The sequence below is a fragment of the Ranitomeya variabilis genome, chromosome 3, assembly GCF_051348905.1.
Source record: "Ranitomeya variabilis isolate aRanVar5 chromosome 3, aRanVar5.hap1, whole genome shotgun sequence".
Taxonomy (NCBI): Eukaryota; Metazoa; Chordata; class Amphibia; order Anura; family Dendrobatidae; genus Ranitomeya; species Ranitomeya variabilis.
The window spans coordinates 763909945-763923961 of record NC_135234.1 but is presented as its reverse complement, the minus strand read 5'-3'; the positions used below and the strand labels follow the sequence as shown (position 1 = coordinate 763923961).

At 44.3% G+C, this 14017-nt stretch overlaps 1 protein-coding gene across 5 annotated transcripts in view; it reads left to right on the top strand.

The window, feature by feature from the left end:
• LOC143817384 (glycerophosphodiester phosphodiesterase domain-containing protein 5-like) overlaps positions 1–14017 on the top strand; it is a 164456-nt gene extending 150439 nt beyond the window's left edge. For 3 of the 5 annotated variants that reach the window (XM_077298766.1, XM_077298767.1, XM_077298768.1), the window contains exons 15-17: positions 4895–4909; positions 10747–10859; positions 12032–14017. In XM_077298766.1, the coding sequence (XP_077154881.1) occupies positions 4895–4909; positions 10747–10859; positions 12032–12168 (265 nt within the window). In that variant the 3' untranslated portion in view covers positions 12169–14017. The remainder of the gene's footprint in view (positions 1–4894; positions 4910–10746; positions 10860–12031) is intronic. The other 2 variants (XM_077298769.1, XM_077298771.1) reach the window with 1 other exon arrangement.

The window sequence follows — 14017 nt, the reverse complement described above, 5'->3', positions numbered from 1 at the left end:
ATAAATAAATCGTGATATCCTCACCCTCAGATGGCCCCGGAGTCTTCCCGCCTCTCAGCGGTGCACGTGGCGGCTTCCGTTCCCAGGCATGCTGTGTGTGAAGGACCTGCGATGACGTCGCGGTCTCGTGATGTCATCGAAGGTCCTGCACACAAAGCATCTATAGGAATGGAAGCCGCTGAGGAGATCCGGGGTCATCAGAAGGTGAAAATAACCTTTTTTTTTTTTTTTTTTTTTTTTTACTTATTTTTAACATTCTATCTTTAACTATTGATGCTGCATAGGAAGCATCAATAGTAAAAAAGTTGGTCACACTTGTCAAACACTATGTTTGACAAGTGTGACCAACCTGTCAGTTTTCCAAGCGATGCTACAGATCGCTTGCAAAACGCTAGTTTTTAGCAGGAATATGCATGCCAATTCCGCATGCGATATACCCGCGGCAGGAGTTGCAGAATTGCCGCGGAAATTTCCGCTGTAATTCTGCAATGTGTGCACTTAGCCTAATAGGATTTCTGTGAACTGTCACATGACCCATTTGGTGCAATCTGGTTGGTTGAATGCTTCCACAGTGGAGGGGGACATAAGGGGAAAACTCCATTTCAGCCCCAGACTTTGCACGGTGGCGAGGCCATTTAGTGAGAGCAATGACCTTTCTTCTATAGGGTGTCTTCTTACTATCTGATGCCGCGAGTGCCGGCTGTATTCATGGTTCCCTTTAAGTGCCCGCAGAGGTCAGTCCGTGCGCTCTCCGCCATATCCGTGCCTGGGTCTCCCATACCCTCCAGGTGTCAGTCTGGTGACTCTTGATGGATCCGACAGCAGGGGGCGCTGTTAGTACTGGGGTCCTGATTTTAGTACTATAATATCCTTTTCTGCAGTTGGCCACATGGACAAGGGTTGCACGACCCCTTAAATTTATTCTCTGCTGTCTTTGATGGTGTACCCCTTTAAATGGTAGATTTTCTGCTGCGACTGCAAAAGGATTACTTTCTGTTTATCGCATCTATCAGTTTGTCAAAAGTGGTTTGTCGCCTTCTTAACCTTTTACATTCACAGGTGCACAGTAATATTCTGATGTCTCCGTCATGCGTTGCTCGGGAGGAAATAACCACATCTTACTGGGATTTAGTAGTTTTTTTCCACTTGCAGTACCACTTCTTACCACCGTGTGGCAGCACACTAATGGAATAATGTTGTTTTGTTTCATTACCTGTCCTCTAGTCACACCCAAAGCTGCCCCTTGGTGGTTCAGCCTCTGTATTGTATTTCTAGGGTGAGCTTGGTGAGCACACATCTGCATGCTGAGCGGGGGAGAACTTAAAGGGATGGGACCGGTTGAGAGGAGGATTTCTAGAAATGTAGTGTTTCTTTTCAGGTGTCTTATCGTCAGCTGAGAAGTTGAAGCATCTGTCCGAGCTCAGAAACTGCATTAAAGAAACTGCGCCACCCCTGTCCATGGCATATTACAGTTTAGCCCTATTCTGGGGAGACGCAATACCAGACGCGGCCTTTGTACATGGGGGGCGCTGTTGCTGAGAGGATAAAAATCTGGTCTTTTTTATACTGTGAAACACCTTATTCTATCTCCGATATATTCTAAAATATGAAGTATAAGGTGGCTCTTGGGAGCCAGGCCTTGACTCCAGGGCATAAAGTCTTGTACAGATCTTAAAGGGATTTTTTCACCTTGAGGATGTTGTCTGATCTGTAGGCAGCGTATTACAGAGCAGGAGGAGCTGAGCGGATTGATGTATAGATATGTGGGGAAAAATTCAGGCAAAATTTAAATGTATTAATATAATCCTCTGCTGATTCTTGGTTTTGGAGTCCAGTGGGCGGAGCTTTTTCACTGGCCTATCAGTGATTAGGACCGCCTACTGGACTCTTGCAGTCAAAAAGAACAGAGGTTTAGATCAATAAATTTTAGGTTATGCTGAATCTCTTCCCACAAAATGAATATATACCGTATATCCACTCCGCTACTCCAGCTCTATCGCCCCCTGCTGGCCGATCAGTTCACGTTATGTCATATCAAGTTTTATACTCCAGTCACATCCAGAGCTGCTTTCTGGATTTTGTCAGTTTCTGCTTGTTCGGTGTCTTCTGCTTCTACACTTCCAGTATTGCACTTTGTGAAAACAGGCATGTCCCACAATGTAAATTGTTAGCGGTGTCCGGTCGCCAGAAGCAGAATGCAGCTTTCAGTGTGACTAGAGGAGAAAACTTAAATTATATCAAGGCTGAAAAATGGCATTTAAAAGGGTCACCACGTCTAATTGTCCAGAATTTGGAAAAAAAAAAAGGCCCATCTTGTCCAATAATGTTGTCTAGTGTTCATTTGAATGGGGTTGAAGAACTACAGTTCCAGTTAAAGCCATGAGGGGGCGCCATTTCTGGAAGAAATCTAAGTTTTGTATCTTATCCACGACTTCCCCTTGTAAAGGATTTATGCATTCACACACTATTTTTTTTTTTTTCTCATTTGTTTCGTAAATGCAAGGTTAAGCAACTTTCTACATGGTCTTCATTAAATATTTTCTATCATTTTGACGCTGTAGATTGGAGAGGAACGAGGAGGAGGAAAGGCTTGTACACAGATATCCAGTGTGGAGAGGGGAGTAAGAATCTAGTGTTAGAGGGCAGAGAAAACCGGCTATTGATGAGGCTGAAAGCACATGAAAAGGAAATAAGTGTGGGATAGAAGCTGTGCTGACCTAACACATGTAACTAATAAATGTGTCCCTCCCAGTAATATAGGCTGGATGAATTATATAATATTACTGGAAGGGACACGCAGACCTCACATCCAGCCTATATTACTGGGAGAGACACACAGAGCTCACATCCAGCCTATATTACTGGGAGAGACACACAGAGCTCACATCCAGCCTATATTACTGGGAGAGACACACAGACCTGACATCCAGCCTATATTACTGGGAGAGACACACAGACCTGACATCCAGCCTATATTACTGGGAGAGACACACAGACCTCACATCCAGCCTATATTACTGGGAGGGACATGCAGACCTCACATCCAGCCTATATTACTGGGAGAGACACACTGACCTCACATCCAACCTATATTTCTGGGAGAGGCAAACAGAGCTCACATCCAACCTATATTACTGGGAGAGACACACAGAGCTCACATCCAGCCTATATTACTGGGAGGGACATGCAGACCTCACATCCAGCCTATATTACTGGGAGAGACAGCAGACCTCACATCCAGCCTATATTACTGGGAGGGACACACAGACCTCACATCCAGCCTATATTACAGGGAGAGACACACAGCTCACATCCAGCCTATATTACTGGAAGGGACACACAGAGCTCACATCCAGCCTATATTACTGGGAGAGACAGCAGACCTCACATCCAGCCTATATTACTGGGAGAGACATACAGACCTCACATCCAGCCTATATTACTGGGAGGGACACGCAGACCTCACATCCAGCCTATATTACTGGGAGGGACATGCAGACCTCACATCCAGCCTATATTACTGGGAGAGATACACAGACCTCACATCCAGCCTATATTACTGGGAGAGACACACAGACCTCACATCCAGCCTATATTACTAGGAGAGACACACAGAGCTCACATCCAGCCTATATTACTGGGAGGGACATGCAGACCTCACATCCAGCCTATATTACTGGTAGAGACTCACAGACCTCACATCCAGCCTATATTACTGTGAGAGACACACAGAGCTCACATCCAGCCTATATTACTGGGAGGGACACACAGAGCTCACATCCAGCCTATATTACTAGGAGAGACACACAGAGCTCACATCCAGCCTATATTACTGGGAGGGACATGCAGAGCTCACATCCAGCCTATATTACTGGGAAGGACACACAGAGCTCACATCCAGCCTATATTACTGGTAGAGACTCACAGACCTCACATCCAGCCTATATTACTGTGAGAGACACACAGACCTCACATCCAGCCTATATTACTGGGGGGAACACAGACCTCACATCCAGCCTATATTACTGGTAGAGACTCACAGACCTCACATCCAGCCTATATTACTGGGAGAGACACACAGAGCTCACATCCAGCCTATATTACTGGGGGGGACACACAGAGCTCACATCCAGCCTATATTACTGGGAGAGACACACAGACCTCACATCCAGCCTATATTACTAGGAGAGACACACAGAGCTCACATCCAGCCTATATTACTGGTAGAGACTCACAGACCTCACATCCAGCCTATATTACTAGGAGAGACACACAGAGCTCACATCCAGCCTATATTACTGGAAGGGACACACAGACGTCTCATCCAGCCTATATTACTGGGAGGGACACACAGAGCTCGCATCCAGCCTATATTACTGGGAGGGACACACAGACGTCACATCCAGCCTATATTACTGGGAGGGACACACAGAGCTCACATCCAGCCTATAATACTGGGAGGGACACAGACGTCACGTCCAGCCTATATTACTGGTAGAGACACAGACGTCACGTCCAGCCTATATTACTGGTAGAGACACAGACCTCACATCCAGCCTATATTACTGGGAATGACACTCCTAATTTTATTAATTAAAAGTTAGCACCAAATCCTTTTTTTTTTTCTATGTCAATGGTGTCAACAGCTTTTGTCCTGACGTTTGGCGCTTGCAGTGTTGGTGCGTTTATGATGTGTTGACTCTTCCTTCCCCATAATGCAGTTCACTAGTCATAGCATAGAGGAATATTCCGATGTGCGGTGTCGATTGTCTCCACATCTGATAATGGCCGCCCGCTGTTATGACTAACGTTTGCTTTCTTGCCGTGTTTTACTTTCATAACACTCTGACTTCTTTGCATGTTCCTCTCTCTGCTGCATCCCGGCATCTCACAGCTATCACATAATCAGGTAATTCTGCCGTCCCGCTCCTCAGTCCACCTCTGTCTGTCCCAACCTGACCCGTCGTGGCAGAAGTCCCAGAAAGTCCAGCTGCCGGGCGGGTGTAGGGGGAATCATCACTTTTTTATTACTATCTTGCATAACAATAGGAGCCGATTTTTACGCAAAAGTCATTGTGTCGAAAATTGAGACTTGTGTTCTAGAAGGCGCCAACCGTATGTGCGATGATGCAAATCCTTAAAGAGAATGTGTCTTGTATCCGGAAACGGAGGGGGATTATCAGAACCATTACCTCTGACTATAGCATCTTGAGTTTGGCGCCATTACTGTAGACAGTGTCAAGTATGAAAATGTTGTTTTTTTCCTAAAAGTGAATTTATGACCAAGGAATATTTTGAATGATTTGCACTGGCACTGACTCCTCTGGTAAGGGGTTGTACCCTCTTAAAGGGAATCTGGCACCATCTTTTTGCTATGTAATCTGAGAGCACCATGATGTAGGGGCAGAGACCCTGATTCCAGCCATGTATCACTTCCTAGGATGTGTGTTGCGGTTTCAATAAAATCCGTTTTATCAGCAGGAGATTATCACTACAGGACTAGGTGTCTTGTGTCTCCTAGTCCAACCACGCCCCCCATCACTGATACATTGTATACAGAAATCAGCCAATCGGTGATGTGGGCGGGGTTATACACAACTCCGCATTCTAATCTTTCAGAGAAAACTGTGATTGTCTCACAACTGCTCCTCCCAGTAAATGAAATGATACATCGCATTCATGGCACAATCTCTTTAAGGAAAATTTTGTCATCGGGGAATTTTGGGCCCTAAATAATTTGGTGACCTGAGATTATCGACCAAGTCCCATAATGGCGAGATCCGGTGATGTCGAGTAAGAGAAAATCTGCTAGCGATGTTCTTGTCGGATGATCCAAGTAATATCCCGGCTCCTCGGAGTCCTAAGAAGTTCTCAAGTCTTGAGTCTGAGTGGTAATTTTTGCGACATGGTATATGTATGGTCGGCAAGCCATACATTAGTCACACATGACGCAAATCTCACAAGACTTTTTTTTAGTGACCGAAATAGAACTTGAATTTCTGGAAATTTATGGACTTTCCTTTTGAGGAAGCTTCATCCGTCTTCTCATTTTTGAGATCCACCACGATTCCATAAAATTAATTATACTAAGTTTGAAACTTTTCACTTAAAAAAAAAAAAATATATATATATATATAATTTTCCGAAACGATTGTCTACAGAAATGGTTGTAAGAGATTTTTGGTTTCTCCGGTGAAACCTCGGACGCGCGTTGTCTCATCTCTCGGCTTTGCTTTGTGTTTTCCGACTCTTGACTTCACCTTTCGTTGACCTCACTAGTGCTATTCCAGTGTCTGTAGTTCACCCCATTGGTGACAACTGTCCTCCGTCATCATGGATCTTCTCGATCTATCGGGATCCACTTGGCGCCCACTCACGACTCTCCTTAGCTTCTGTTGTACTACAGTAACACATTCTAAAGGTACCTTCACACTCAGCAACTTTACAACGATAACGATAGCGATCCGTGACGTTGCAGCGTCCTGGATAGCGATCTCGTTGTGTTTGACACGCAGCAGCGATCTGGATCCCGCTGTGATATCGCTGGTCGGAGCTAGAAGTCCAGAACTTTATTTGGTTGTCAGGTCGGCGTGTATCGTCGTGTTTGACAGCAAAAGCAACGATGCCAGCGATGTTTGACATGGAGCTAACGATCTGTGAGAACGATAAATGAGTCGCCGTTACGTCACAGGATCGCTCCTGCATCGTTCTGGAGCTGCTGTGTTTGACGTCTCTACAGCGACCTAAACAGCGACGCTGCAGCGATCGGCTCGTTGTCTATATCGCTGCAGCGTCGCTGAGTGTGACGGTACCTTTAGTCCCTTTCTGTCGTCTTTATATTCTCCCCCATTGGACCGCAGCTGGAAGAAGAAGGCCTCTGCATTTCTTTACCAGTTCTTGGTCTTTATTTGTTGGGTTCTGATTTAATTTTGTGTAACATGAGCCACAACTACAAATATGTAGCGGCTTTATGGACACCTACAGACATTGGGACATCCTCACGTCTTCCTTCCACCATGGTGTTGAAATCCTCCTTGAGGAAAGTGAAGGATCTGATGGTGAAGATGGTCCTTTCTGTAATATGATGTATTCACGTCCCACCAGGGTAGAAGTTTAGGAAGCGTGTGACTGGGCTTATCCAAAAGGCGACCTTTCAATCCATTGATTGCTGTAAAACTTCGAGGGGAATTATCAGTAAATGTCTACGAGAGAGAAGGGTCTATTCATTTCGATGAAGGGCGATGAGGTGATGGCGCTACAGCTCTTAGAAGTGGCTGCTGATACTTCGTGGTCAGCGGCTGATAAAGCGAGAAGGCGGCGCGTGTTGTGGCGTAATAGCAAGAGTTCTCAGTACAAAAATAGGAAATCGCCTCTAGTCTTGGTGTCCCTGGATCCGAATGGTTAACGCCGGTTTCAGTGATGGCTGCGAATTTGCCCCCTTTTTTTTTTTTTTTTTTTTTTTTTTTACTGTGCCGAATGTTTTGTGACATTTCTGTTACTTTTTATCGTTTTCAAGACTTTAGGTATCGGATCGTCTAGAAATTTTAGCTGGAAATAAAATCTGATTAGATGGGTGTTTAGGTCCACAGGTTCCTATCTGGGTGGAGGAGACTTTATTGCAGCCGTCATGCAATGTGTCCGTCACATGTTGGATTTGATTTTTCACCAGCCGGGAATGAAGCCTTATCCGCTCCATCAGCTGGGTGTAGAACCATTTACGGCTCCGTTCACAGGTCCAGCAATTATTTCCATTCCCATCCAGGTTTTCTTTTTGACTGGGAATGGCCGTGTCTTGAATTGTCCTCAGTTTGCCTCGTTCCCGGCTCCTATCAATCACAGGTTCCAGTCCCTGAAAGAGAGTAAAAATGAAAAAATAAGTGTAAAAATGTAAATACAAACAAAGTATTTAAAGTTTAAATTCCCCCTTTGCCTCATCTAAAAATAAAGAAATTAAATATTTGCTACTATCAAAATATAAAATTTACTTACTCCGTATGTCGCTAAAAAATGGAAACACTGGTTTTGCCTTTTTAGTTTTTTTTTTTTGTTGCCGAACATTCCCCCACCCTCCTGAGAAATGTCATAAACAGCAATGAAAATGAGCCCCAAGATAGTATCAATAAAAATGTCAGTGCGCAAAAAACAAGCCCTCCCCAGCTTTATGAGCAAAAAAATAAATAAAAAAAGCTAATAGTTTATTTGCCATGACCAAAGTTCTGACTTTTTCTTTTTTACCACAAATATATTTATAGTAAAAAAAAAAAAAAAACCTTTATAAGATTGAATTGAACCACCAGATCATTTTTACCATAAAAATAAAACCCTAAAAAGAATGGCGGAATTTTATTTACTCATTTCACCGCACTTGGAATTGGTTTCCTGTTTTCTGATTTTATTTTCTGGTAAAATAATTGGTGTCATTCACAACTGCCACAATAAGTGATCCCTCAGATGGGTTTGCATTAAAAAAAAAAAAAAAAAATGCACATAAAATATCCGGGTTCTAAAAGGGATAAACGGATAAACTTTAGTTGCCATTTTGCAGCTATTTTTGCTCCAATTGTAACAGATCAGTTTTTTTTTTGTTTTTTTTAGAATGCAAACAATTGAGAACCGAACGTGTGAACAAAGTCTAAGAAACCCGAACAGGGAGGTCACACGCGTTACTTAGTTTATTTAAATGACGCGTTTCGGCTGATGCGTCTCCAATAGAGATCACACGTCCACTATTTTTTCCTACTCATTTTTGCTAAAAACAGAGAAACCGAGGCTTTTTCTCCACCTTTGTGCTTCACAGATTTTGGTAATGGATTTAGCACAATGATCGAGACTTTAAGGGGTGGTCTAGTTTAGAAAACCTATTCTAATAAATCATAGTGGTGGACTTGAGTTAATAGAGGGGGTTCCTTTTATGCCGGATCCTCATTTTTTGACCAGAGATGGAAGAGGCTACAAAGAGGATGACCTGACAATGGGAAACTGTGTAATGCTTTATTTCACCTGTGGGGGAGCTGCAGGAAAATTAAACACTTCCTGTCCATCTTCTCCACTGAGTCCTGGCAGGAGGATGCTTTGTAATTAGTTTATTTTTTATAAAACCCCCAAAACTGCCCATAAGTACTGTCATATCCCAATAGAAGGGCCTTGATTATCTCACTCTGGAACATATTTGATGAGGGTACTGGAAAGAAGACCCCCAGTTTGGGCCACAATGGGGGAAGAATCCCATTTAGCACCCATCAGCTCTACCCATGGCATGATTGATGGGTGCAGACTTTTAGCAATGGTTTTCCACCCCCATTGCTGCTATCTTAGTCCTCCCAAGACTTCATAGGAAATCATTAATTCGATCCTATATGGCAAAACTAAAGTATTTTATTACGGTATGTAGTAAAAGCAATCAGAGGTTCAAAACCCCAAAAGGGACTGAAAAAGAAAAAATCCTGAAATGTTAAATTTCCCCATATTTCCAAAATCAATTTAAAGTAAAGAAATAAAAAAACACACATGCCACTCCACAAAACTTACGGCTCTGCGAAAAAAAACTGCGACACAAAGCAAACATTTTTGTTTGGAAATTTTTGGACCCACTAAACCAATGAAAACTATACAAGTTTGGTATCGCCCTTATTGTACGGACTCTTTCGGAGAATCATACAGTCAGGTCGTATTTACCGCAGAATGAAAGCCGTCAAGACGAAACCCAAGAAACAATGGCGGAATCGCATTTTTATTTTTTTTTTTACCTTTTTCGCCTTCTATTTTTTTTTCTCCACTTTTCCGTACTTTATATGGTAAAAATGAATGGTGTCCTTCAAAATTACAATTAGTCAGGAAAATAAAGAGAACTAACCTTCGTACGGAAAAATTAAAGTTCTTGTTTTCTGAAGAAGAAAATGAAAGGTGCGCCGTTAAAGGGAACCAGTCGGGACGGTTTTAGTACAGAAGCCAGGGTGATGGCTGTATAGATCGTAAAACAGGAACACAAATAATACCGTCTTGTAGTGATCCTTTGTGCCCACGTTAGTACATTCCGCCCATACCCATATATATTTGCCTACCTCTGTACCCAGGGAGCCGCTTTTGATCTGTCTCTGTGGGAACTTTATTGGTCCCATACTGTTAGGATTGAGTGGACACCGTCATCTTATTACAGTAGACCCCAAAATTAATCGCTGGGTGGCACGTATCTCACAACGTATACTGGGCACATCTCCGCCATGATGCCTGGCTGTGGCGCTTTGGTGCAAGCTTTCACTTTTTTCATTTGGCGCCAGGCGTGACTGTTGGGTTTCATGTTCCCGTTGTCTCCTGAGATGGTTTCAGCCATGGTCGAGGCCTCCCTAGATCATGGGCAACCCCCTTCCGTGGCTCGTTGCAGTGGTTGGCACCACATTCGTATCCATCGAGGCATTGCTCTTGCACGACGTCTGGGTGACTCCCCCACCACCCGTTTTTTCTGTTCCCCTTCACGACCTCCTGTTCCTCTCCCAATGTACAGTCTTATTTCTTGCACCCCTCGTGCACTCGGCATGCTCTTATCTCGGTGCAGAGAATCCGGTTGTGTGCCATTCCTACTGCCTGTGTCCTGTGCATCAGTTTTAACCCTTCACTGAAGGTCCTGTTATTTTGACCTATGCATCTTCATAATTGTTCAGTTCCTTTTGACCCGGGCCCGACTTGTCATAGCCATTACTGATTCCAGAGAGTTTGGGCCATTTGGTGATAATGCATCCTCTGTTGCAGGTGGCGCCTGGGCAGCATCAGGACCTACAACCCCGAACAGATCATGCTGAGCGCCGCGGTGCGGAGGTCGAGCCGGGACGTCCGGATCATGAAGGAAAAACTCATCTTTTCAGGTGACTTGTTGGGTTTTGCTGCTTAGATTTGTGTTGAGTTTTAGAATCTTTCCCTTCTCCATTATTTTGTGTTGGCTCACGTTTTACGCTTCTGTGTTATCTATGGGGTTTTTAGTGTTTATATTAATAAACTTTTTTGAGCGGAGACGCAGGACTTACAAACCATCCGAGTGGGTTGGGGAAGCTGGACTCATAGGCCGGGGACACACTGGTGCGAGATACGGCCGAGTCTCGCTGGTTAAAAGCAAGCTGTGGCACCGGCACTCCGGAGCGGAGCGTGCAGCTCCATGTATTGCTATGCAGCTGCACGCTCCGCTCCGGAGTGCCGGTGCCACAGCTTGCTTTTAACCAGCGAGACTCGGCCGTATCTCGCACCAGTGTGTCCCCGGCCTTAGGCTTTCTCTAGGAATGGGCGGGGGAAGCAGGACTCACAGGCTTTCTGAGTGGGCGGGGGAAGCAGGACTCATAGGCTTTCTCTGAGTGGGCGAGGGAAACAGAACTCGCAGGCTTTCTCCGAGTGGGTGGGGGAAGCAGGACTCGCAGGCTCTCTAGGAATGGGCGGGGGAAGCAGGACTCACAGGCTTTCTCCAAGTGGGCGGGGGAAACAGAACTCGCAGGCTTTCTCTAGGAGTCGGTGGGAAAAGGGGGACTCGCAGGCTTTCTCTAGGAGTGGACGGGGAAGCGGAACTCGCAGGTTTTCTCTAGGATTGGGCAGGGGAAGCATGACACGCAGGCTTTCTAGGAGTAGGTAGGTTAAGCAGGACTTGCAGACATTCTCTAGGAGTTGGGCGGAGGAAGCAGGACCCACAGGCTTTTTCAGAGTGGGCGGGGGAAGTAGGACTCGCCTGCTTTCTCTAGGAATGAGTGAGGTAGCAGGACTCGCAGGCAAGCTATAGGAAGTGGGCAGGGGAAGCAGGACTCGCAGGCTTTCTCTAGGAGTGGATGGGGAAGCAGGACTCGCAGGCTTTCTCTAGGAGTGGATGGGGAAGCAGGATTCGCAGGCTTTCTCTAGGAGTGGATGGGGAAGCAGGACTCGCAGGCTTTCTCTAGGAGTGGATGGGGAAGCAGGACTCGCAGTCTTTCTGTAGTAGTGGCCCGGTGAAGCAGGACTCATAAGCTTTCCTGGAGTGTGTTCACAAAAATTATTATTATTGTATATTTTCTCTCCTCAGAGATTAATAACAGCATTGACACCCCCGAGGAGCTGTCACTGTGCTCCGAAAATCGCTATGAAGGTTTCTCCAACAATGCTATAACTCCAACCACAGACTCGAAAACAAAGAGCAGCCAGAGAATCGAGGAGACCTGACAGAATGAGGCCTGATACGTGGTTACAGTGGAATCCACAGAACAGACCCATCCTTCTCCTCCTTCACCTCCTTCTCTTCATTCGCGTCCACTTTTTTCCGAGACATTTTACGGGACTACTTTAATGCCAGAATATTGTTTATTTTTGCAGATTATAATTATTATTATTTTTTTTTTAGTTTTGTTGTATAATCCGAACTGTGAGGTTGTAAATATGTAGAAAATTATTTGAATTTTTTTCCCTTTTTTGTGTATTTTTGTGACTTGGACACAAGCGAGTTCTTGTGTAAATTGACGATTTATCTTTTCCCCCTCCGAGAGAATGTTGAGCACAGCCTGATTGAGTCCATCCCGTCCTTAATCTCACTTTGCGGTCCAATAAACGTATTATGTCTACAGGGAGAGCATCTTATCTTCTTATACTGGAGGCGGCCATATTATGTCTCTTCAGCACATTCAGCTGTTGTACATTCAGAAAGAGTCGAGGAACGTTGTTTGCTATACAATACACTGCCTCTCCAGACTGCACAGACTTGTTATAGGCCCCTCCCTCTCAGGCACTATGAGAAGCTTGTACATATCATTCAACTTCAAGATACATGCACACGTGCAAGGCCAAGAGGAAGAAGGCGCCAGAAGGATTTCCAGTTCTGTTCTATCCACATCCCGATGGTGATGGACTTTGCGTAAGAAACGCTGGGCTGTATTGTATTGTATATTACCTCCTTCCCTGATAGGGGGTCTCCACTGTGAATTACTGTAGGGTGGTTCTTTTTAAAATTTCGAAGGATAGATTAGGACATTATTTTAGTGTTGGCTGTAATCCGGAGTTCCGTTATGCCAGTTACCTGAAAAGTTTCTCTTTCCATCAGTGTTCTGCAATGTGTAATCGGAGCCCCGCAGAATTGTGAATGGTAATTCGGAGGTATGTAGAGTATTGGGAATTAAATACCGTGAGATTAGTGCGGGTCTGATGGGAGAGGGATTATTTGCCAATTTTGTATTTTTACATCCTCGCCCCGTGGACTTGCCTTTGAAACACTACAAGACAAATTGATAGTGTCCTTTCTAGTGCAGGTCCTCAGGGGTCGGAGCATGACACAGGTTCAGAGAGAATCCCTTTGTCATGCCCCGCCCCCGCAGATCCTCCATTACTCACACCAGTGTATCACTTCTACCTGATGCATTTGTAAATGAAGCCTTGACTGCAATTATAAAGTAAAACAAGACCTGAGGGTTTTATGCCGATGTCCTAATACAGAATTTAATTTAAAAAAATATTTTTATTTTTTTAATTGCCAGTTAAACATTTATAATGGTGCAGTGACCAACACCTACCTCCTAGGTGATACTGTAGCTTCTAGTGTATAGCTATATACTGACCACATTTTTGATAGCCGGGGGCATAGTTATCATGTATTTTGTACTTTCCTTTTTAATATAATGCCAAAAAAAGGTATAAAATAAGATTCCACACGTTGCTGTAATGAAGCTCCAGCACAAAGTGATGCATCATATCAGAAAGAGACCAAGAAGTTCCTCCTGATTTTATTTATATTTTTGTTACAATTTTGTTTTTACTTTTCCTTTTTGTCGATTTATCGTTATCCTTTTCTGCACTGGAAAGAAAAGGGTTAAATCGAAATGTGCTGCTCGGTTACGTTGCTCTCCCTAACACTGCTCCATCGCTCTGTGACCCCAGGTGACCGCCGCACCTTTTCTACAACCGTCCTTGGAAAAACAGTATTTATTCCGGTGTCGTGTGTGGTGTGTGATCAGGCTGTGAGAACCTGGACGTTTTATTGTATTATGTTCAAGAATAAATGCATTTCCTATGGTTTCCTACCAGA